Source organism: Peromyscus maniculatus, chromosome 22, assembly GCF_049852395.1.
Source record: "Peromyscus maniculatus bairdii isolate BWxNUB_F1_BW_parent chromosome 22, HU_Pman_BW_mat_3.1, whole genome shotgun sequence".
Classification (NCBI taxonomy): Eukaryota; Metazoa; Chordata; class Mammalia; order Rodentia; family Cricetidae; genus Peromyscus; species Peromyscus maniculatus.
In genome coordinates, this window is record NC_134873.1 from 56,236,399 (window position 1) to 56,262,209 (window position 25,811).

Consider the following 25,811-nt stretch of genomic DNA (forward strand, 5'->3'; position numbering starts at 1 on the left):
CTACACATGTATGTGCAAGCACACACACTCAAATAAATGTGATTTAAAAAAAATTTTCTGAGACTATGAATTTAAAAAAATACAGTTTGGAAAAAAAAATTGGTAGCAAAAACCTTCTAATGAAAACCAAAAGTCTAGTCCAGGGCCTCTCCAATTTCATTGCCTGAGGCATGTTTTTGTTTTTCTTTTCTAAGAGCACATGACACGGAGCCCAGGAAGGTGCGTGCAGAATTTCGTTGACGCACCACTTAGCTGACCCATCTCATGACTAACTCTCGGAGACAGCTCTCCACGTGTCATCTGGAGAACCTGGAACAGGCTTGCTTAACTCCTGGCTGTCCTCGGGGCAGTGGCGTGGTTCCGTTAGTTCCTGGGGTCTGTTGTAGAGGTTACCTCCTGGCTGGTTCTTTGCATCCGGGGTGTGGCTCTCACGCCTGCCCACTCAACACAGCGGTTCACATCATTCAGCAGTTGTTTGCTAGATGAACATTATTCCTGGCAGGGCCAAGTAACTCCGGGATTTCTCTTTTTGCTTCTTTTCTTCACAGCCGTTTGTTTTACTTGGAGTTAATGGGTGCCTGTTTTTTTTTTTTTCCACTTGCACAGGTTGCTGTGCTTGTTTTCCTACCCCTCCCCCGTGAGGCCAGGTGTGCCCCGATCCCTTTTCCTTAGGAACGGTCCCCTGGGCATGCGCCGCTTTCACCCTCAGTATAAATTGTGGAACTCGCTGCAAAGTGCTCCACCTGGGACATCTCACTGCTCTTTTGGGTCCCGTGACTTCTTTCAGAGTATGTTCATATATCCCCTTCTTCTCCTGGACTTTTTCATCTGTGGACTCTTTTTAAAAAGGCATTTTTGGAGGTCACTGTATGTAGTTTTTTCATGTTTGAAAGTGTTTTGTGGAGGTCAGAGGACAGCCTCAGGTGTTGATCCTCACCTTCCGTGATGGACAGTGTTATGTCAACTTGACACGCGTTAAAGTCATCTGAGAGGAGGGAACCTCAATTAAGACAACGCCTCCGTAAGATCGGGCCATAGGCAAGCCTGTAGGGCATTTCTTAATTAGTGATTAATGGGGAGGACCAGGCCCATGGTGGGTGGTGCCATCCCTGGGCTGGTGGTCCCCGGTTCTATAAGAAAGCAGGCTGAGCAAGCCATGAGGAGCAAGCCAGTAAGCAGCGCCCCTCCATGGTCACGGCATCAGCTCCTGCCTCCAGGTTTCTACCTTGACTTCCTTTGATGATGAACAGTGATATGTAAATGTAAATCAAATAAACCCTTTCCTCCCCAGGTTGCTTTGGTCATGGTGTTTCATCACAGTGGCAGAACCCCTAACTAAGACACCTTCTTGGTTGTTCACTATCCATGTGCCAAACTAACGGACTCACAGGTTTCTGTAGATTCTCGAGTCTCCATCCCAAATCCTGCCTTAGGATGGAGGTAGACTAAAGATGCTCACTGTTGGGCCCAGCTCTACGTGGGCTCTGGGGAACTGAACTCAGATCTTCATGCTTGTGTGGCACATGCTTTATTCACCACCTCATCCCCTCAGCCCTACCATGTTTGAAGATATTTTTATCTTGTCCTCACAGCTGCTTGCTAGCTTGGCTGGACATGGACTCCCAGGCTGACAGCTAACTGTCTCATCTCACTGTGGACAGTAATTGTATTACTGGGAAGTTCTTTCTCTTCTGTTCACAGAATTCTGTCTGACATTTCCATGTCACGTATCTCCATCACCCCTGGAGGTTTATCTCATGTGCCTGACAGAAACTCGGGCACATGGCTTGGATGTTGTGGTGCTTTGAATAGGCACGGCCCCCATAGATGCTTGTGTTTGAATGCTTGGCCGATAGGGAGGGGCACTATTGGGAAGTGTGGCTTTGTTGGAGGAAGGGTGTCACTGTGGAGGTGGGCTTGGAGGCCTCTGATGCTCAAGCTATGCCCAGTGTAGACACAGTCTCCTTCTGCTGCCTGGGGATCAAGATGTAGAAATCTCAGCTCCTTCAGCATCATGTCTGCCTGCATGCTGCCATGCTTCCCGTCATGATGATAATGGATTCTGAAACTGGAAGCCAGCCCCAATTAAATGTTTTCTTTCCTAAGAGTTGCCGTGGTCATGGTGTCTCTTCACAGCAGTAAAACACTAAGACAGATATCCTGAGATCAGCCAACTCCACAACACCTCCGTGTACTTCCTGGGATCAAGTATGTGGTTCTCTTCCCTCTGGTTTCCTGAGATTGTCCCATAGGATAAACTCCATTACGATTTTAAATTACGTCTTTCTTTTTGGTGGTTGGTGGAGTAGAAGGACACTGACTATTGAATCCAGGGTCCTTCACAAGCTAGGCAAATACTGTACCATTCACCTATATGTACATCTTGCCTTGTATATCATTTCTATGTAATCTAAGCCACCCTTGAACTCCTGAACTCAAGCAATTCTCTTGCCTCTGACCCCCAAGTGCCTGGCACTGTAGGCATATGCCACTGTACTAATGCCACCAATCTTTTGCCCAAGGGGAAAATGTCCAGTGGCCGGCATTCCATATGAGGAAGGAGTTAGGTTCCAGAGCAAAGTCCTCTGGATACAGTTTTAGTTAATTCCCTGATGTTGAACTTTACCATCCCTCCAAATATCTAGCTCCCTAATAATGTTAAGGGACAGATGGACACAATCGCAACCACTGGACCCCAGGTCAGCTTCTCCTGCCTGAAGACTGTTGTCGTTCCCTAGACATGATAGCCTACAGCTCATGTTTTTTCGATCATTATAGGCTAGGTTTAAGTCTTAACTCTCCCTTCAATAACCATGTGACTTTAAGCAATGCATCTCCACAAAGAATTTCTGCTTACCAAATAGAGATAAATAAATTCTACCTCCTCAAGTGGTGAGGGGTGAATGAGACAGTGTATGGCTGATACAGAATACCATGCCTAGAGCCAGAAACCAATGCACAGTTAACTCCTGAAGCTCCTTCCAGGGCCGAGTCCCTAACCGTTCTATAACTTTCATGTTAATTTCTACGGAAATTAAACTAAATGATAATGTCAGCCACAGGAAGTTTTTCAGATAAGAAATTGGATTACAATGGCCTAAGTATAAGAGTTTGTGAGTTTATCTGGCTTAAGTTCTTGCATTTGTTGCCGGAAGGTTGGCAGTAAGATCTTCTCACAAGCATTCTGTGCTAGCACACTCACACCACACAAGCATTCTGTGCTTGCACGCTCACACCACACAAGCATTCTGTGCTTGCACGCTCACACCACACAAGCATTCTGTGCTTGCACGCTCACACCACACAAGCATTCTGTGCTTGCACGCTCACACCGCACAAGCATTCTGTGCTAGCACGCTCACACCATAAGCCATTGTCTTCCACACTCACACCATAGGCCATTGTCCTTCCACTGCCGGGGTCAGAGGACTCTGCTCTCGGCAGCTTACAAGTTTATGGGTCCAAAGCGAACCCACAGCCGCTCCAGGAATGTGTTTTCAAGATAGACGTGAATCACAGCCCCAGGCTAATTCTTTGCCTGTGAACATTTTTCCTCAAAGTATTCTTTTCCCTCTTCTGAAGGACAGGATGTTCCAAGTCACCAAAATGATTTTATTCAGAAGATGGAATGGATAAAGTCGTGTCTGAGAAGAGACCAGGGCAAGGACCTCCACCCAAGAAACATTCCGGAATACTTGCAAAGAATGTTAGTCGAGTGTCTTGTGCTATTTTACTACAGAACTGGGGACATAGTGTCTCCACGCCACATTTTAGAAGATCTGAAGCCTCCAAAAAGGAGCCACCTTCAAGTTGAGAAGGAGGGGAAGCAGTGTGTTCTACCAAGAGAGTGGCACGCAGCAAGACATAGCCAAGGTGATGATGAAGGAATGTTCCAGAAAGACCATGCACGAGGCTAGAAAGCATGAGTTTAGACTACAAGAAGACAACAGGATGTTGTGGGTGGGGCGGGGATGCCTCTCCAGAGGAGAAAAACATAAAAGCAACTGAAAAATGATCGGATGCCTTTGAGTGTTTCTGGGAAGAATTTCTTGTTGTTGCATTGCTGTTGGTTTTGTCTTGTGAAGCTGGAGTTCTTAACAAACTAAACTAAATTAAAGCAGTTACTGATGTCAAGAGAATGAAAAGTTCTAGAAGTATATGACTTGACAGGGAGCAAAATCAAAATGTATCAAATGCTGTGTGTGTATGGGGGAGGGGATGGGTTGAGAGCTACAGGATCATATCCCATACAGAGAGAACTGAGAGATCGTGCCTAAATGTTTAAAAACTAGTTGTGTAAGAAATATGGATGAGATTGTAAAATGGTGTGCCACTTTGGCAAAACAGTTTGATGGTTGGTCAAAATGCAAAACATTGTTACTCTGTTACTCAATAATTCTACCCTTAGGAATATATCCTCAAACTACTGAAAATGTGCACCTATGAAACATGTACATGAAGGTTTACAGCAGTGTGTTGCTAATACTAAAAAAGTTAAAACAACTCAAATAGCTATCAAATACTGGAGAGAAATAAAATGTGGCTTATTCATACAATAGAATATTATTAAGACATAAAAATGAATGAGAAACTGACAGATTAAATGACTTTGGTGAACCTTCATAATTTCATTTGTAGATCTTTCCATTTCTAATTTATAAATACATTTGGGGTTATAAATTATAAATGTACTGCCTCCTGTCAACATTGTATACTTCTATTTGATGATTTCTGTGTCAAACATTATATGGAAATGTTTCCAAGTATTTTCTGTATTAACTGTGAATGAATAGAACAAAATAAATTGCCTGTGATGGAAAAAAAAAAAAAAAAAAAAAAAAAAAAAAAAAAAAAGAAATATGGATGAAAATATCAGAAGAAGTAGCTATGGTAATTGAAGATGATCACCCTCAAGGAAGTGGATGTAGGAGGGAGACAGAAAGGGCCTGCTATTATGCTCTGTGGCATCAATGGACATTTGACATTTGACTCATGTGTTATTTTCGGTGAGAATAAAAATATTTTAAGAAATCACATTTGGTTATTTTTTCCCCAGACTAGTTTTTTTACACGGATAAATGTACTATTGGCATTGTGTAATCCTTGTTAGAACGGTCACAGATATGGCTCAGCTGTGAAGACCCGTTATTGCTCTCCCAGAGGACCTGAGTTCTAGTCTCAGCACCAACATCAGGCAGCTCCCAACCAGCTGGAACCCCACTTCTGGGATCTGACACCCTCTTCTGGACTCCATAGATAAACACAAACACAGTAAATAAAAAAATAAATAAAATCTTGTTAAAAAATCGAGTTAATTAATCATTCATAAGTGCATTACCTCCTAGCTATCATTTTTGTATGAAAACAAAGTCTATTTTATTGATGATTTCCAACAGTATAGTGCATTGTTATTAATTAAAGTCACTAAATTACACAGTAATCAGTCAACCTTTCTTTCTCTCTTCTTTCTTTCTTTCTTTTTTAGGTACTGATGATTCAACCTAGGCCCTTTCATATGCCGGGCAAGTGAGATACCATTGAGTTAAATCCACAGTGCCATACAGTAAATTATAGTGTGTGTGTGTGTGTGTGTGTGTGTGTGTGTGTGTGTGTGTGTAAGAATACATATTTAAAGAGATGGACATCTTCTTCTATAGCTTTTTATGAATGAGATAGTCACAATGAAATTCGCAGGTGTCTACTTTATATATGTTGTTAGCGTTTGAACTGGAAATGTCCCCTGCAGGGGGGCACCCTCATGTTTTGGGTGCTCGGTTCCCAGCTTGTGGCACTGTTTTAGAGGCTAGGGAGCCTTTAGGTGGGTCCTGGTTAGTGATTGGATCACAGAGGGGCAGGTCTTTACAGGTCATACTAGCTCACGGCTCTAGGCTACTCCTCTGTTTTCTGGCCTGTGCCATGTGGAGACTCCCACCCCCCCACTACCCACTCCCACAAGTCACTGATGGAGCCACTTCTGTGAATGCGCTGTCCCTGTCGTGATGAACTGAAACCCCTCCGAAACTGTGGGCTCCCTTAAGTTGTCTTGGTGCCTGCAATGTGAAAAGCAGCTAATACAGAAAAATCGGTACTAGAGTGGAGCTGCACACCTTTAGGTCCAGCACTTGGGAGACAGGGGCAGGTGGATCCCTGTTAGCTCACCGAGAGCCTGGTCTAACACAGTTTCAAGCCAGACTACGAAATAAGATCCTGTCTCAAGGGAAAACAACATGGGCTGGAGAGATAGCACAGGTCCTCTACACTTTGGGAGGATTTGGTTCCCAGCACCTACCTGGTAGCCCACAATCATGTATAACTCCAATCCCAGAGGATCCAATGTCCTCTTCTGACCTCTGTGGGCAACAGGCATGCACATGATGCATGCATACACACATGCAGGCAAAACACTCATATGCATAAAATAAATACGTCTAAAACAGTTTTTAAAAAAGTAAAACAACAACAACAAGCACTCCTACCCCACCCCCAAAAAAATATCAGCACTGAGAGTTGGAATCATTGCTGAGGTGAAGCAGGCCCTGTAGTTCCCAGGCTTTGGGGACTGGTTCGTAAAATCAACGTGTGGGAACTTGGACCTGCAGGCTGTAGATGCCCTGGAATCTGTGTGCAGAGCATGATGGGCCATTCCGGTGAGAGTTGGAAACACTGGAATGTGACAGACATGCATACAGTAGACGGGTCTCAGGAGGAAATGAGAATCTGTCAGGAATCAGACTGCGGTCATTTGTGCTACGTTTTGACAAAACAAAAATTAATATTTTAAAAATGGCTCGCGTCCTTCCCATGTCCTGAAAATTGAAGTGAGACCAAATTAAAAAGAAATGGACCGATTAATGTGGAAGAAGAAATTCCGAACAGCAGTCAGGCTATGGCATGGTTGCGGCTGGCTGCTTCTTGCTAGATTTACAATGAGAGAGGGTGAAGAGATGAGCAGGGGGATTTGGAAAACGCGCAGCTTGATGAAAAAAGAAGCGTGAATACAGTTAAAGTTGTAGGCTAGCAAGAACTACCGACAAAGCAGCAGCGGTTAGAGAGACGGGAGACATTTAGGAGAAACCATGCACTTCGCACTGGGACAATAGGAAAGATGCCTTGAGGGCAAGACCCCAACTATTGAGAGAGCCAGGATGCAAAACTACAAAACGCATTCAAAAGACTTCCCGTTTAAAAAGGGCCAGAGCGCTTTGCTGGAAATGGGTACAAAGGGAAATGTTCTTCCAGGTTTAGCCACACCGGCGCTGGGAGGCCAGGGCAGCAACAGTCCATCTGGAGCTGGTAGAAAAGCTTGGTGGTATCTGTACGGCTCTGGTTTTGTGGGCATGCATTCAGCAAAAGCGACGGGTCGGCAAGGCTTGCACCAAGGTTCCGGAGAAGCCGGGCAATGCGCAATGTGTAACAAGGTTGTGTTCCCTGCAGGTAGCCCCTGACGGCTGTGCAGAAAGCTGTGGAAGCGAAGTCTAAGCTGTAATGGAGACATCAGGATGTTGCTGGCGATGCCAAGAATACAAGATGTCTGCCAAGGAAAAGTGCGGGTACCCAGCGGAGATGGACGAGGGTCACACAGGCTGCAAACGTCAAAGCTGTATGAATGCGGAACTCGAACCTGTCAGAGTCCAGACGATTCCACCACATGCCCGATAACGTTTGTTCTGCGGGCTGTGGGCCTCACTTTGGGCTCATTTTTCCTTTTTGTGTCCCCACTCACCCCTTTGGAGAGAGACTCTTTCACTCTGTGCCACTGAACATTGAAAATACATAAACTTGTATTTTTACCCTACTGGGGCCCACAGCTAAGAGTTTGCCCCTGAGTACCCAAAAAGACTCTGGATCTTTGATTGGTGGTGGGATCGCGGAGACTGTCCACGGGGTTGGGACAGGTTAAAGGTAGACTAAATTCACTTTGTGTTCTGAGACGGCCGTGAGTCTCGAGGGCCCAGAACCAGACTGTTATGGCTCGAAAGTCAGTGTCCCTCACAGGCTCATGAATTAGATGCCCAGTCCCCAGCTTGTGCCATTACTTTGAAGGCCGTGGAGCCTTTAGGAGGTAAGGCATGGCTGGGCGAAGCAGGTCCCTGGGGCAGACCTTTGAAGCTTGCACCCACTTCTGGTTCTGGCCCGCTATTTCTGCACCCAAGGTCCGTAATGACATTAGGGTTCACGCTTGGCACTGTACATTCTGTGAATGTGACGGTGATGTGAACAAGCCAGCATTGCATGCTTCCACCACCATGAACTCTGGCTTCCACCACCATGAACTCCGGCTTCCACCACCATGAACTCCACCATGCCTTCCCCACCACGGTGTGCTAAAGTTTCTGAAATTATGAGTCGAAATTAGACCCTCCCCTCACCTAAGTTGCTTTGGGCAGGTATTTTTGTCGCAGTTATGTAGAATGGAACTAACATGTATAGCTGGTATTAACTGCCTTAATCATTCAGTCATCGCTTACTATTATGTGAGCAAAATGATAATACATTAGGAGTAAGCATCAAGTCCGCTTTGCACTAATGCTCTACATTTTACTTACAGGTGTGAAATAGTTCGGTGGGAATCTTTGAACCGCAGAACGAAATACGAAGCTCCTATATGTAAAAATTAATAATAATAATCAATTAAAAATGGTTTTCTAAATCTATTTTTAAGTGAAGATATCTTTGTTAATTTATTGCTCATATCTCATTAAATACTTTAAAACATTAATCTGGATATGAGGTTCACGGTGAGGTTTGAAAGCCACCAGGATCAGTACATGGCCACATATGCAAATATGAGGTCTCGTGTGAGATCCAAAGTAGCTCGATGGGCTAATAGTTACCTGGAAGCAGCCTTGGGAACAGGTGCAGGGAGTATCTCGTACTGTCCTGGGCAAAGCTGGAGTGACTACAGAGAGGGGACAGACACGACGATGACAGGTTAATACAGCTCATAAGCTCACCACATTACCTTCATTCATAACCTTTGATTGTACAGGCACACAACATTTCCCCATGTTTTCTCTACGACTGGAAAAGGTATACTTTCAAAAACGGAGCTTCAAGACAGTCAGCATGTATTCACTTTTCACATATACGAATGGTGTTTGTTTGTTTGTTTGAGACAGGATTTCACTGTGCAACTTTGGCTGTCCTGGGACTCAATATATAGACCAGGCTGGCCTTGAACTCACAGCAATCCACTTGCCTCTGCCACCCCCACCCCCACCAGAGCTGAGTAGGATGGCCCTAACATCTGGTCAAGAAGTGTCTCTAGGATGTAGGCTGTCTTCAAAGATGTAAGTGACCACATACAAGAGCCGTTCCCCCCGCCACGCTTTCTTGCAATACTTGCATATGCAATTTGTCTGAACTTGACCAATATATTATGATCTTTCTGAGGTAACAGTTGTAAGCACTTTTGCCATCTTTTGTGAGCTAGACACAGACTCAAAACAATGCACATGCCAGACTGTCATGTCAAGGACAAGATCAATGGCCTTCACTGAAGAACAGTCAAGCTGTGTGAGAAATCCTGGGGTCCCGCTTGCCTTCCTGTCTATAGAGCTTTGCTCTCTGCATCCTTAAGAACCAGCTCGAGAGCTCTATGCTTGTATTAATCAGACAGGAGAACACGCCCCAGGAAAGCCTCGTTTGGATGGTATTCTTGCTTCCTCCTGGTTTCTATCCTGGATTAAGCAAAAAACCCAAGGCTGAGATAGCAGCACTAGGAGCAGATGCAATGAGAAAGCTTACAGAGTAGGGGTTGTAGCTCAGGAGGCAGGGTGCTTGCTGAGCGTGCACAAAGCCTTGGGTTTGATCCCCAGCACAGCGCAAATTCGATGAGGTTACACAGGCCTGGAATTCCACCACTCAGGAGGTGGAGACAGCTTAAGGGCCAGTCTCATCTACATAGGAAATTTTGGGCCAATGTGGGCTATACAAGACTGTCTTAAAAAAAGAAATAATGAAATAAAAACTGCTGACACTCAGCTCATAACACTGATGATGATGTAATTAGAACCACACAGTAGGTGATCTCCTCAGAGCAGCATCATTCACTGAACACATATTAGGCTTCCTGTATGTCTTTCTATGGCTTCAAAACACAGTTCTCTAGAGCTGAATGATACTCTGTTGTCTGGATGTACCACAGCACATCTTTGTTAACTGCTGAAGAGCTTCCTCGCTGCTTCTAAGACTTGACAATCATGAGCAAAGCTTCTATAACCATCATATGAGTTTGGGGTGTGTGTGTGTGTGTGTGTGTGTGTGTGTGTGTGTGTGTGTGTGTGATTTCAAATCCTATCGGTAATAAGGCATGAAATGGCTGAATCACATGGTAAAGGGATGTAAAACGTTTGAAAAATTGTCTCTAACGTGACTCCACAACTCTGTGTTCCCATTTACTATGGACCAGAGTCCCTGCTGTTCGTACTTGGTGGTGTCTGTGTTCCGGCCTTGGTGGGCAGTGGGATCCCACTCTGGGGTTGATATTTTGATGGTCATTTTCCCGATGACATACAAACTTGTTTGCCATCTGCATATTTTCTTTAATGTCTGCTAGGGTATTTGGCCCATTTTTTAGTGTGTGTGTATGTGTGTGTGTGTGTGTGTGTGTGTGTGTGTGTGTGATTCACGACAAGCTGTGTGCACCATGCGAGTGTGGAGGTCAGAGAACAACTTCCGGGAGTCATGGTGGCAAGTGTCTTAACCACTGAGCCGTCTCCCCAATCTTGAGTCACTTTCTTACCATTGCACTTTAGGAGGGATTTATATGTTATGTTTATTTTATTTTTTTAGACTTTTTTATGTGTGTGAGTATTTTACACACATGTATGTCTGTGGACCATATACACACCTGGTGCCCATGGAGGTCAGAGGTCATTCCCTAGAACTGGAGCTACAGGGAGTTGTGAGCCACGATGTGGGTGCTGGGAATTGAACCTGGGTCCTCTGGAAGAGCAGCCGGTGCTCCTGACCTCTGAGCTGTCTCCCTGGCCCCGACTGATAGTGAGTTTTTTTGTTGTTGCTTTGTTTTGTTTTTATCATGAATGGGGTTGAGTTTTGAAAATGCCTTTTCTCTTTCTAGTGTTCCGTGTTCTTCTCCCCTCTAAGTTCGAGCGTGTTCTGCGCCTCGGTTTTCCTCTCCCCTCTTAGCACGGCCCCTTTAGTGTTTTCTTTAACTATGACTGGTGGTTGCCCTAGAATCTGCAAAGCACATCCCGTACTGAATCCCAGCGTCCTCTCAAAAGACACTATGCCATCTTGTAGACAAAGAAGTGCCCTGTTACACAGGAGGCTGGGGAATTAAAGCCAGGCTCCGGGCTGGAGTAAAATGTTAAGTTTAAAAAGCTGGGTGTGGCGGCGCACACCTTTAATCCCAGCACTCAGGAGGCAGAGACAGGCGGATCTCTGTGAGTTCGAGGCCAGCCTGGTCTCCATGGTAAGTTCTAGGACAGACAGGGCTACATAGAGAGAGCCTGTCTATGTAAAAAAAATTCTCCCCTCCTGAATCTGTGCCATTATCATTCACTGCACTTATAGATAAGCACACACATACATACAGTATTTATGTGTATTATAAATATGCATCACCAGATACAAAGGCAGGTGGATCTCTGAGTTTGAAGCCAGTGAGTTCCAGAACAGCCAGGGCTACACAGAGAGACCCTGTCTCAAACTATCAAAACAACAACAACAACAAAAAAAACCCCAAAAAACAAAAAGAATAAAAAGTAAATTAGAATAGGACCCAGGTGTGATAGTACACACTTGTAACCCCAGCACTCAGAAGGCAAATGAATGAGGAGCATGAATTCAAGGTCAGCCTGGACTACACATCAAGACTCCTCCCCAATAAACAAAAACTAGTCAATAGACAAAAATGAAACAATGAAAACTTTGACCTGGATGTAGTCCTTCAATGGCTCTTCGTTTCAGCAATGTAGAGTTAAGTTTCTGACATATATCATTATGGGGGAGGGTTTCTTTTTCTTTTTTTTTTTTCTTTTCTTTTTTTTCTTTCTTTTTTTTTCTTTTTTTTTCTTTTCTTTTTTTTTTTTTTTTTGGTTTTCAAGACAAGGTTTCTCTGTGTAGCTTTGCACCTTTCCTGGATCTTGCTCTGTAGACCAGGCTGGCCTCGAACTCACAGAGATCCACCTGGCTCTGCCTCCCAAGTGCTGAGATTAAAGGTGTACGCCACCACCACCCGGCTCTTCTTTTTTTTTTTAAACAAACTTCTTTCAAAATGTGATTGTGGCCGGGCGGTGGTGGCGCACGCCTTTAATCCCAGCACTCGGGAGGCAGAGCCAGGCGGATCTCTGTGAGTTCGAGGCCAGCCTGGGCTACCAAGTGAGCTCCAGGAAAGGCGCAAAGCTACACAGAGAAACCCTGTCTCGAAAAAAAAAAAACAAAAAAAAAAAAACCAAAATGTGATTGTGTGTGTGGAATGCCCGTGTGTGTGTGTGTGTGTGTGTGTGTGTGTGTGTGTGTGTGTGTGTGTGTGTGTGAAGAGAGAGAGGGGAGAGAAAGAATACCAGAGGTCAACATCATGTGATTCCTCAGTGGCTCACCATCTTGGTTTTTTGTTTTGTTTTGTTTTGTTTTGTTTTGTTTTGTTTTGTTTTGTTTTGTTTTGTTTTGTTTTGTTTTGTTTTGTTTTGTTTTGTTTTAGACAGGTTCTCCCGATGACTCTCGGGAGCACTGAGTGGCTAGGCAGGCTGGCCAGTGAGCTAACTGCAAGGATGCTCCTGTGTCTGCTCCTAGAACTGGGTTACAGATGTGAGGTTTGTTCCTCACCCGACTCCGAAGCATGGTGCCTGGGGGTCCAAACGCAGGTCCTCTTGCACGTTACCAAAGGAACTACCTCCCTGGCCTCCGACACTTTTTCTAAATGTTTCTTGCAGAGTCTACTAGTGATAAATTTCCTCCATTTTTGTTGATCTAAGATTTTATTTCTCTATCCCTTTTGGAAGGCCGTTTCCTGGGGTCCAGAATTCTAGGTTGGTGGATTTGTTCTCTCTGGACATTTAAACATGCCACCCCAGTCTCTCCTTGCTGGCAAGGTGTCTGCAAAGGAGTTGGGTAGAAGATTTAGCCTGACTTTTTAGTGGATGTTTTCACCTCCAGCTTCTTTCAGAGTTTTTGCTTGGTACCTAATACTGTCTGAGAAACATCTTTTTTTAAAAATAGTTCTTCCCTTCCTTTCACAAGTTCATTCAACACATTTTGTAGAGCTTGGGCACTCTGAAGTTTTTCAATCTTTGTTCTCTTTACTTTTCAGTTTTGGAGGATGTTGCTGAAATATCCCCAAGCTCAGAGTCTTCCTGCGGCCATGTCCACTCTAGCAATAAATCCATGCTTCATCTACTCTACATTTTCTTCCTTTTTAAAAAGATTTATTTAATATGTGTGTGTATTTGTGTGTGTGCATAAGTGTATGAGAGTGTGTGTGCATGAGTGTGAGTGTGTGTGTGAGAGTGTTTGTGTGCATGATTGTGTGTGATGTGTGTATGCATAAGTGTGCGAGAGTGTGTGCATGATTGTGTGTGATGTAAGTGTGTATAAGTGTGTGAGTGTGTGCATGAGTATAGACATGATTGTGTAAGAGTGTTGTACGTGATTGTGTGTGATATAAGAGTGTATATAAGTGTGTGAGTGTATGCATGAGTGTGTGCATGATTGTGTGTGGTGTGTATAAGTGTGTGAGTGTGTGCATGAGTGTGTAAGAGTGTGTGTGCATGATTGTGTGTGTGTGTGATGTAAGTGTGTGTGTGAGTACCTTGTGCATATATCAGGTGACATGTGTGTAGAGGTCAGAGGACAACTTTCAGGAGTCAGTTTTCTTTCCAGCCATGGAATCCAGGGATCCGACTCAGGCTGTTGAATCTTGAGCTCTTGTGATGACTGGACCACCCCCTCCTCATCAGGTACCATCAACTTAGTCTAGAAAGGTTCCAACCTGGCTGTCTCTCCCTAGGCAGTGTCACCAAATCCATGTCCTTGTCCATGACCTGAGCTCCTCACAGGCAACACAAACGCTAATGGAGGCAGGCGCTTCCGGTCGTTTCCCACTTCATTTGTTTGTGATTTTCATAGACATATTCCTAAGCTACGAAGTCAAACCGCGACTCTCTAAACTGGAACATAGGAAGAACGAGAGAGAGCGCCGGACAGGAGAACAGCGTTAGTTGGGATTTTTTTTTTTTTTTCTTTAAAAATGAGCACAATTGAGAAAGTGTGGGGCTCCCACCCTGGAAACAACTCCAGCTCTTCAGAAAGACCAAGGCGGAGTCTCTTTGCCCCCCTTTAGGCCCACTCCCCAAATGGGGGGTCACCAATCATGATTACGCACTTCTCGAGGAAAAGGGGAAATAAACCTCACCCAAGTGTGCACTTATTTTCATTTGCACAAATGGATTAGGCTATAAAATTCATTTACATTTACCTTCTTCATTTAATGATGACTTGGGGGGCTCTCACATCAACGCCTCATTGTTTTTAGTGGGGTGCCTAGTGCCGCCGCATGGATGCGTGGGGATCTAATTAAATGAAGTACAAACAATGCTACTGTGTTATATAAGCACTCGATGAACTAGCGAGACTGTAGATCTCACTAAAGTGAGCATGCTCCCTAGACCACCTAACTCGGTGTCACCACAGTTAAGGCTACTTGTATTTTAAGTATTTCTAGGTTGCTGCTCTTTGCCCCATCTACTTCGAGAATGAAGCCCATTCTCAGTTATCAGAGTATCGTCATTCCAGAAAATGTCAACATCACTCTGAAGGGGCACACAGTCATTGCGAAGGGCCCCAGAGGAACCTTCCAGAGGGACTTCCATCAAACAACGTGGAGCTGAGTCTCCTTGGCAAGAAAAAGAAGAGGCTCCAGGTGGGGTAACAGAAATGGGCTAACAGAAAGGAGCTGGTCACTGACCATCTGCAGTCACGTTCAGAACATGATCAATGATATCACGCTGGGCTTCTGTTACCACATGAGGTCTGTGTATGCTCACTTCTCCATCCATGTCGTTATTCAGGAGAATGGGTCTTTGGTTGAAATCTGAAATTTTGGGGGTGAAAATACGTCCGCAGGGTGCGGATGAGGACAGTTGTTCGTTCTTTCTCTCCAGCCCAGAAGGATGAATTAACCCTTGAAGAAAATGGCATTGAACTTGTTTCAAATTCAGCAGCTCTAATTCAGCAAGCCGCAACAGTTAAAAACAAGGACATGAAAGTTTCGGGGTGGCATCTGTGTGTCTGAAAAGGGAACAGTGAGGCAGGCTGATGAGTAAGACCTAAGTTACCCAGCTCCAGAAACAGGATCCTGAATTATAAGTACGATTTGGGGTGTCTGTGGGGACAATAAAAGACTTGTATTGAAAAAAAAAAGATTTCTAGGTTGCCGAATTGCCTTACAAAACACTCCACCAACTGCTCTTCACATTCGTCATGACGAGGACCTCTCTTTCTTGTCCCCTCCGCACACTGTTTTTGGTCATCAGGGAAACTGTCCCCACTGTCACTATTACTTTGTGACGAATTACTAGCTGAAGCCAAGTGTCCCTTGGTCTTCCGGTCGGTGCTGTAGCTTGTGGTGAGACGCTAGCCCCTGTCCTCTGCCCATCTGGAAACCAGAATGTCTGTTTCAACTGCATGGTAAGAGAACACGGCCTGTTCTCACCCTCGAAGGCAGGTGTGGATGACGCATTGGCCAGCATTTTCTAGAAGCGGTTCATCTTTACGGTAGTGGGTCCACCTTCTTTCGGGGGACAGGCTTTGTGCTCAGTCGCTGGCTGCAGGCTGGACAGTGCCACCACCTTCTCCTAGTCCGTTCATTGTGGAACCACATTCTTTCGGGGTGGGGGGAGCTGACTTGAAGCTATCCTGAATCCCTCCATCATGTTTATTTCAAGCTGGAATGCCTGTACTTAAGTCTCAGGATTCAGATTTCTGTTTGAAATACACCAGGGGCATTTAAGATGTAAGACACGCCCACTCCGCAGGTGGCCTCGGAGCTCGGCACTTCCTGCCTTGGGACAGACGGACAGATTTAGAGCCTTGCCTGTGCCATCCTCAGTAACTCCACATGTGAGGGCGTGGCTGAGTGCGAAAGATCCGTCTGAACATCAGATTTGTCTGCTGTTATGAAAAATGATGTGTAGAGAGTTCAAAATAGTTTGGGAAAGGTTCTGGAAAGCCCTAGTTCCTGCCAGTGATGGGTTAGGTGATTCAGATGAGTTTTCTTAGTACTGGCAACTAAATGGGGGGATAAAATGTTAAAAACAAGGAAGAGCATTTAAATGTGCACAGACATGACATTGCTGATAAGGTAATAGGAATAAGACTCCAAAGGACAGTGAAAAACCAGGGAGATAAAGGCTTTAGCCTGCTGATGTTTGCTGGTACAGACTGAATCAAGCATAATAGTACAGCTGAGTCTGAGGGAACTACAGAGCCCCAGAAGTACCTAGAGGCCAAAACCTGGGCCAACCAATGATAGGGTAGAGTAGTCTAAAAGAACCCCACCCATATGCCTTTGAGACCCCAAAAGGTTAGTTCCTGAGAGCCAGCCTTTCCCACCTCACCCCATTGCCAACGGACTGAAGAGGGCTGCCTTGATATCAAGGGGAATCAGAAAGAGAACCCCACACTTGAGGAAATATAACCCTGGGCTAGTTCTTTGCATAGACTCTGATTAAGGTCTGCATTGCAGAAGTGAGTCATCACCAAAGAAATGGTCCCCTCTGAGCAGGGCCAGCTCAACAGCTCCCCTCAAGTTTCAAAGGAAAAAGTGAACCTTCTCTGGGAGGAAAACAGCCCAGGCCTTGGGGAATTCACAAAAATACATTTTGCAGAGCAAGGAGCAACATGTTGTCACAGATAACCACATGCTGAAAAATCTAAGGACTCCACGAAAGGCCCCTGGGAACTGGAAAAGCGATGTGATGGAGCCACAGAACACAGAGCAGCTTGTGTGGCAAAGGACAGCAGCAGCATTCCTATGGGCCCAGCATGAATTTGCTAAGGAAGAAATTGAGCAAGCAAATTCCACTCCCAACAGGCCTGTCAACCCCCAGGAAAAGTGTTTCGAGGCCACACACATCACAGCGCCGCTACCCAGGGTCAGGAGCCGGAGCACTGCGGTCCACCAGGGACACTTGGCAAGGTTTGGGTTACTAAAACTGGGAGGGAAGGATAGCAATGGCATCTGAGGTGTAGAGGCCAGTGATGACGTGCAGAATAGCCCTCCCACAGGAAGACTTACCCAACACGGCAGGAGTCCTGAGGCTGAGAAACCCTGCAGTCACCTTTCAAGCACAAGAGATCAAAGAGGCAGGGGGACTCAAGGACACATCTGGGCAGGCGATTTCGGAACTGTCGACATGAATTCCGGCCATCACTGACCGGTAGGCGGTGTTCACTACCCGGAGACTGGCTGAGCTCACTCTCCAGGGGGACAGTGCAGATGCGGAAGATCATGAATTCCTGGGCATGCCGAGGTGAACAGGATAGGACAGAGGAGCGGAAATAGTGAAGAAGGCCGAGAAGAAGAACCAAGACGGATTGGAAAGAGGTGTCAGAGAAAGGATGAGAGATAGGGCCCCCCGTAGGAGTGAGGATGTCAACAGACTAAGAAGCCGTTTGATCTCACTGGCTGCGAAGGCCTTAAAAACTGAGACAGTCCCTTGAGAACATGGACACAGCTGCCAGGCACACAGTTAGGCTTAGCCAAGGTGTGGCTTCGCCAAACAAGCCAGAGATGATGACGGTGGAAATGGGGAGGGGGCGTCGTGACTGAGTGTGAAATTTAAGCTTGTGACAGAGAGGAAACACGAGATGGGTGAGAGCAGTGTAAAAAGTGCAAGAATGAGTGAGTTCGGGTGGAATGGGGGCGGGGATGCTAGATGGTGACCGGAGAAGAGTCATCTAATTGACACTATGGGGGGCTGAAATTATGAGTCTTGGAGGAAAAAATCTGAGTGGCTGAGATAGGGATGGAGAAACCAAGAAGCCAGCCAGCCATTTCTATGGGTACTAAAATCACTGTGGGGGCGGGGGGGGGGGGGAGGACAGAGTAAAGGAAGCTGAATTCTTTCAGAAATAAGGGGAGGAACCATGGACCAGTGGGAAAAAGCAGGCAGCGGGGAGAGAGATATCACATTTTTACATCTCAAAATACCAAAAACACAAACAAAAAGCCACCAGTATGGATGAGCTATCCTCTAAAACTGAGACTGCCACACTATTTTAGGAAATGGCATTGATGTACATATACTATGCCTACCCCATCCAAATTCTTCTATCGAGGTTGGCTATTGAAACATCAGAATTTGAACTGTACAGGCGAGCAGACAGATTTCTTCTGTCTCCGTTCTGAACGTATTCTCGGATAGATACCTTCACAGAGGTAAACACCAAACTCCCCGGCTTCTGGAACTTAATCCTTTGTGGGCCGCGGGGAGGGGGAGGAGAAGAGACAAGATGAAGAGACAGGAAGGCCATGTTTGCAGAAGGCTCGTCCGGCCCTCTGGGTAAGCTCAGCTCCTGGGTCTTTTAATTAAGGTTTTCAGTTGGGCCCGGCACAGTTTTCTGTGTGATATTTCCACGGTGAGCCTCTGGCTGGCCCTGGGGGTGGGTGAAGAGCCGGAGAGAAAGCAGGAGGGAGGAAATGGCAGAGAACGAGTTAGGAGTCGAGGTGGCCAGCAGGATTTCACCCGTAGCTCGGTTACCTGATACCAAGTCGTAAAGCCAAGTATAACCCAGGGTATGTATTTGTTCACTGAAGCAAACAGAGTCAGGTTTACCCAAGGAACCTTACGGTCTGCTCTTTTCATAGTCCGGATCAGGGAGGCGTTAGCAAGCAGCTCCATGTCGCATGTGGGTCCACATCCGGCTGGAAGCTTTACGTTCACTTAGCAATCACAACTCTTTCTTGTTTATTTTTGAAGACAAAGGGTTTTTGTTTTGTTTTGAGACAGGATCTCTCTGTGTAGTCCTGGCTGTCCTGGAACTCTCTGTGTAGACCAGGCTCTGTGTAGACCTCAGAGATCCGCCTGTCTCTGCCTGGCTGAAGATAGAGTATTATGTAGCCCAAGCTATCTGGAACTTGAGATCCTCCTGCCTCAGCCTCGGTCTGGAATTAGAGGCGTGTACCACGGTACCCAGCTACAACCTCTTGTGTCCAGCCAGTGGCCTTGAATCTTGAGGACTGATGGTAGCCAGCCTCTCTTCGTTTAAGACATGGAGGCCTGGAAATGAGTGAAGAAACAAGCCAACGTCCCTTGAAGAGACCTACTCATCACACAGCCCTTCAAAAAGGCTATGCAAGGGCCCAGAAGTGCATCCTTTCGGTTCCAGCTGCCAAAACCCTGCCTGCCCCTCTCATTGTGGTAGACGGGAAAGAGGGCTCCATTTGTGGTCAAAACCCTCAGTTAAAAGTGCTGTCTTGAGCAGGGCCTGGTGACGGACACCTTTCGTTCTGGTACCCAGGATGCAGAGGCAGGTGGATCTCTTGAGTTTGAGGCCAGCCTGGTCTACAGAGCTAATTCCAGGACAGGGTTACACAGAGAAACCCTGTCTGAAAAAAAGAAAGAAAAAAAGAAAAGAAAAAAGAAAAGAAACGTCTCTTCAGCCTTCTTCAAGGTTCCCAGCTAAGCGAGTCTGAGGAAGCCTGTGGTAAGCACTGAGTTACATGAGGGGTTGGAGAGATAGCCCAGTGGTTAAGGACACTTGGAGAGGCCCTGAGCTCAGTTCCCAGCACTCATATCCATCAGCTCACAACTGCCTGTAACTCCAGCTCTAGGGGACCTGGCACCTCTGGCCTCTCCTCATGTTCACATACCCACACACAGACACACAATTGTAAATAAATTTTGAAAAAAGAGTCATGTCGTGCAGTGGTGGTGCACGCCTTTAATCCCAGCACTTGGGAGGCAGAGCCAGGGGGATCTCTGTGAGTTCAAGGACAGCCTGGTCTACAGAGCGAGATCCAGGACAGCCAAAACTACACAGAGAAACCCTGTCCCCAAAACCAAACAACAACAACAAAGTCACCTACAAGAAACCATGTTTATCATCAGGGGCCAGCTAAGCCTTACTTAACTGACACTTCCCACCCAGCCTACACTGAGCTCTTCTTCTCCCTGGCGCTCCCTGCCACACTCTTTATCTCAACCCTTGATTGATTTGTCGTGGCTTGTCTTGTTACTGAAGTATTCTGGAGGCTCCCTGCCACACTCTTTATCTCAACCCTTGATTTGTCGTGGCTTGTCTTGTTACTGAACTATTCTGGACCAGAAGCACTTGCCCTTGGCACAGCCTAGTCCCATAAACACAGCAGCGCTCGGCTATCAGTGAACTTTTGGTGGATCTGAGTGGAGTTGGACCCCTCCATGATTACAGACTCAGTTCTGTAAGAAAAAAAAAATTTTTTTTTTTTTTTTTTTTTGATGCTAAGGGTCAAGCAACCAGGGCTTTGTGAGTGGTGAGCTGAGGATCTACCCCTGAGCTGCACTCCAGCCAAGAGAGAGTTTTAAAGGTTATGCTTACACTCTAATAAGGCTGATCAGCAAGAGACAGCACCTTCCGTTTAGAAGAGGCCACCGCATCAACTGCCTCATGAGGCCAGTGTGTGACCCAAGGCCAGATAGATCCAAAGATTCCCCGGGTGAGGGAGCCTGCCAGAATGTGCCTCTGAGCACTCTCCTTGGGTTAAGACCTCACAGGAAAGATCTCACTGGACACATTTGCAAGCCCTTGTTCCATCTTTAGATTTCTCTGGTTTGTGTGTCTGTGTGTGTGTGTGTGTGTGTGTGTGTGTGCGCGTGTGCGCGCGCACGTGCGCAGGCAAGTATATAGACGTGAATACAGATGCCTGAGGAGGCCAGTGGCACTGGATCCCCTGGAGCTGGAGTTACAGAAAGCTGTGAGCTGCTTGACATGGGTGCAGGGAACCGAAACTCGGGTCCTCTGGATGAACAAGTGTTCGGGGTGCTAAGCCATCTTCTGCTTTGTTCAATTGCTGTAGGGAATGAGATATCCTAGGGGTTCCCCTTGGGGGTGGGGTTTATTCCCTGTACCTAACGCACCTTCCCCCAGTGTACGGTCGATCGGCAGCTTTTCCCACAGAACCCCCTCTCTGACCGCCGCTCCTTACCTCGTCTTTGTCAACCAGGGTGGTGGGGTTTGGCCGGGGGCGGTCTTTGAACGAGTAGGAGGCCATCTGCTTCTTCAACAGCTCCAAGAAGTCGGGAGGCTTGTAATGCGGGAGGTCGGTTGGGACTGGATCGTTTCTCTGCACAAGCGGTATCCTTTTCCTTCCTTCGTTTTTAAAGTTGTAGGTTGCTTTCACTGGGTTTAATAGGGACTCTTCAAGAAAAGTCTTGATGTGGTAAGTGCCAGGTATTGGAGTATTCTGTGGGAAATCGACACCGGTTGTGAGACCATGTGCAGCACAGCCATTTCTACGTGGCATTTCTTTGTCTCTGAATTTAAGAAAAAACTCTTATCAATTTTAACAAATACTCTTAATTTATTTATTTTATGTGAATCAGTGTTTTTGTTTTGTTTTGTTTAATTTTGATTTTTGAGACAGGATCTCATTATGTAGTCCTGGTTGGCCTTGAATTCACAGAAATCTGCCTGCCTCTGCCTCCCAAGTGCTATTAGGGTGTGCATCAGAGTTTTATCACATGTGTGTCTGTGCACCACATGCGTGTCCGGTGCACACAGAAGTCAGAATAGGGTGTTGGATCCCTGGAATTGAAATTATAGACAATTTAGAGCTATCACGTAGATGCTGGGAACTGAACCCAGGTCCTCTGCAAGAGCAGCAAGTGCTCTTAACGGCTGAGCCGTCTCTCCAGCCCCTAACAGACATTCTTAGAAACATTTATTTTTATTTGATGCATAAGGGTGTTTGGCCACATTTGTGCAGTGCATACAGAAGCCAGAGCAGGGTGTTGAATCCCTCAGAACTGGGGTTAAGGCAATCGTTAGCCGCCATGTGGGTGCTGGGAATTGAACTCTGGTCCTCTGGAAGAGCAGCCAGTGCTCTTCTTAACTGCTGAGCCATGTCTCCAACCACCCCCACCCCAAACACTCTTGATAGAAGAATATTTCAAAGGCACTGTGATGTTTTCCTTTCTGAAGCAACTGCTGAGCATATAGAAGGGTAACCGCTAAAAGCTACCTTTCAACTCCATTGCAGGCACGGTTAAACCTCAGAACTCTGCAAGTTCAAGGCTAGCCTGGTCTACACAGTGAGTTCCAGACCAGCGAAGGATATAGAGTGAGACCCTATATATATAGTGTGTGTGTGTGGAGAGTGAAGACTGGCATTACCCCGGTGTATATGTGGAGGTCTGAGGACAAAAAGTCCCTCCAGCACATGAGGGCTGGGGATTGAGCACACGTCCTCAGCCTGAGGGGCCAGCACCTTTAGCTGCTGAACCGTCTCTCCAGCCCAAAAGTTAGTCCTTCTTTGACCATGCAGGCCAGTGAGTACAGAGCAGTTTCTTGGATAGCTAAAGGCTCCCCCAAAAGCAGGTATGTTTTTTTTTACTTATTTATTTTTACTTTATGTGCATTGGTGTTTTGTCTGCATGCATGTCTGTGTGAGGGTGTCAGATCTCCTGGAACTCGTGTTACAGACAGTGGTGAGCTGCCACATGGGTGCTGGGAATTGAACCTGGGTCCTCTGGAAGAGCAGCCAGTGCTCTTAACCACTGAGCCATCTCTCCAGTCCCTTTTAACAGCTTTTTATTTTCAGATTTGGGTGTGCTGTTTTTAAGGAGCATTGAGAGTGAGGTGGAATTTAACACCAGCCTCAGGAGGAGAATGAATTAACACAGCACGTGGTCTATAGGCAAAGAAGAGGTCTGGTACTTCCAACCGTGACTGCAGGGTGGCTGAGTGGCTGGAGCTGAAGTGTCAGTGCCTGCTATTCTGTGCCTAGCTTTCCAGCTCATCCCATTTCTTCTGCTAAAATTAATTCAATTGGAATTTGCCTCTATCGTTGAAGCATTTTGATAGAAAATGCCCACAATACAGAAACTGCCCATTCTTTTATAGGCTACCAGCTTGTTTTCATGTACTTTATACACTGACCACCTGGGCTGGCTCGTCTTGACACAGGCTAGACTTATCTGAAAGGAGGGAACCTCAATTGAGAAAATGCCTCCATAAGATCAGGCTGCTGGCAAGTGTGCAGGGCATTTTTTTTAAATTAGTGATTGGTGGAGGAGGGCCCAGCCCCTTGGGGGTGGTGTCATCCCTGGGCTGGTGGTCCTGAGTTCTATAAGAAAGCAGGCTGAGCAAGCCATGATGAGCAAGCCAGTAAGCAGCACCCCTCCACGGCCTCTGCCTCAGCTCCTGCCTCCAGGTTCCTGCCCTGTGTGAGTCCCTGTCCTGGCTTCCTTCAGTGATGAGCAGTGATGTGGACATGTAAGTAAAATAAACCCTTTCCTCCCCAAGCTGCTTTGGTTGTGGTGTTGTGTCACAGCAATGGTCACCCGAAGACACAACGTTAACAGACTGGCTTCTCTGCCATCAGCGATAAAATCTGAAGCCAAATCCCCTCCAACAATAGGTGCGACAGAGACCATGAGATCATGGTTGGCCTTGGCTGGGGACCCAGTAAAGGACCCGGAACCCTAGTTCTAAACTCTCACTATGTCCAACACTTCAAGCTAATTTCTCGTTCCTATGGCCAATCCTAAAGCCATAGGTGGGAAATGTAACCTGTGTAGATCCGAACAAACCATTTTCTCACAGTTAAGTGTTGCCGACTGAAAAAGAAGACTGATTAAAACCTTAACAGGAACAAAAAGAACTTAAATGGGAAGGAGTGGAAATATACACACCGTTAATGTTACCCTCCACCATCCTTCTCTATCAAGAGTTGAACTCTTCCGGATCTGTGTCTATGAGCAAACACAAAATCTGCTTATTTGTTTAGAAGGTGATCTCTTGAAATTATATATGACGTATAAAATATTTACTTGAAGAAACTAAATTGCCTCTACCAAACCTATTTATTAGCTATCATGAAAATGAAAGATACATAATGATATATTTCACCCATACTATTTCCTTAAAGTGTTAAGCTAGTAAGTTATTTTTAAGTATCTCAAAATCCCTTTGGTGAAATTAAAATAAGCATTGCTTGAAGCATGATCCTAATTAATCTTAATCAATAAAAACTCAGAGTCAAATATTAGAGTGAAAGCTGAAAGATCAGAGAAGCAGAGCAGCAGCCACTAGAGACTTCTTACCTCTAGAAATCCTCAGACCAAATTGGGAGGGAGGGAGATCCTGTCTCCACCCACTTTATATTCCTGTCTCCACTTCCAAAGTGCTGGGATCAAAAGCATGAGCCTCCCATGTACTGGGATCAAAGATGTGAGCCTCCCAAGTGCTGGGATTAAAGGCTTATACCACCACTGCCTGGCCTCTATGGTTAACTAGTGGCTAGCTCCACCCTCTGATCTCCAGGCAAGCTTTATTTGTTAGAACATAAACAAAATATCATACAACATTTCCCCTTTTTTGTCCAAATAAAAAGTGAAGGTTTTAGCTAACATAGAAAAACTATATGCAATAAATACAATAATTACATACAAATATATACAGGCAATAATTACATTGACAATGTCTAGTCCATTAGCATTTGACAAATTCAGAGAAAATTCTCCATTATCTATCCTGTCTTGGTGAGTCCAAAGTGTTGTACCTAATTCACGTTCTATTCTAATTTGCATTACTAGACCAAAACTATCTTTTATATCTCTCAACCTTATACACTTTACACCACTTTTATGAGTTTCTGTTCTGAATCTGGTAACAAGGAAAACTGTACCTATAATTATCTGGTCTTCAACTCCATCAGAGACCTGAAAAGGACATATTACCTGAGTAAACAGGAAGTGCAGAGCAAACAACTTCCAAAAATAAGAAGTGACAGAAACAGCTGGCTGCCTGGACAGTCACCCAAGGTTCCTCTGCAATGTTGGGGCATCCATCTTCAGCCTACAGGTCTAGAATATCTGATAGACTTTTCTGTGAAACAGGATTTTTGAAAGACTATCCTGCCTTGTCTTAGCAAAGTTCAGCAGTTACTTTCTTTTCTGTCCTGCTTGTCCAATTTGGACAGCATACTGTCAGCAGTTGAGGCAAGGGCAGTTTCTTGCTCAGTGGCTAACTTTGGCCACAAAAAAGTAAACTCCATATGGCGTTTCTTCAGTGCCCATCATCTTCTCTCAAGTAGATTGGTGCTGCCAGGAGCAGACATGTCTCATTGTCATTAAAAACAAAAAACAAAAAAAACAAAACCTTACATTATTAAAACCTTAAATGAGCTGGGCATGGTGGCACATACCTTTAATCCCAGCATTTGGGAGGCAGAGGCAGACAGATCTCAGAGTCTGAGGCCAGCCTGGTCTACAGAGCGAGTTCTAGGACAGGCTCCAAAGCTACACAGAAGGGGGAAAAAAACCTTAAACGCCATATTCTGTAGATCTCTGAGGTGTTTGAAGACCACTTGCCTATCTAAAATATATGTTTGACCTTGAAAACAAACCTAACATGACTACAAGTTTGATTGTAATAGGTGACTACTAACCTATATTTCTTTATTATCCTAAATAGTTTATAATACTAACTTCCAAGGACTAGAAATTTATATTGCATTGTTAGATAAGCTGTATAGGTACAATACCTTGAACAAGAGTAGAAATGTATGTACAGTATGTTCTAACCAAAATAACCTTAAGTTTGTATCAATATATAAAAATCCATATCAATGTAAAATATGTAAA

At 45.4% G+C, this 25,811-nt stretch overlaps 1 protein-coding gene and 1 pseudogene across 2 annotated transcripts in view; one reads left to right on the plus strand and one right to left on the minus strand.

Moving 5' to 3' along the window:
* Positions 1-25,811, minus strand: part of Stpg4 (sperm-tail PG-rich repeat containing 4) — a 55,883-nt gene that overhangs the window by 24,572 nt on the left and 5,500 nt on the right. The window contains exons 2-5 of one of the 2 annotated variants that reach the window (XM_006986487.4): positions 23,859-23,918; positions 21,152-21,409; positions 8,835-8,899; positions 8,547-8,601 (exon numbers count right to left, since the gene is read on the minus strand). In XM_006986487.4, coding sequence (XP_006986549.1) covers positions 8,547-8,601; positions 8,835-8,899; positions 21,152-21,409; positions 23,859-23,918 — 438 coding nt within the window. The remainder of the gene's footprint in view (positions 1-8,546; positions 8,602-8,834; positions 8,900-21,151; positions 21,410-23,858; positions 23,919-25,811) is intronic. The other variant, XM_016005054.3, reaches the window with a different exon arrangement.
* On the plus strand, positions 14,718-15,287 carry LOC102921781 (large ribosomal subunit protein uL6 pseudogene; annotated as a pseudogene).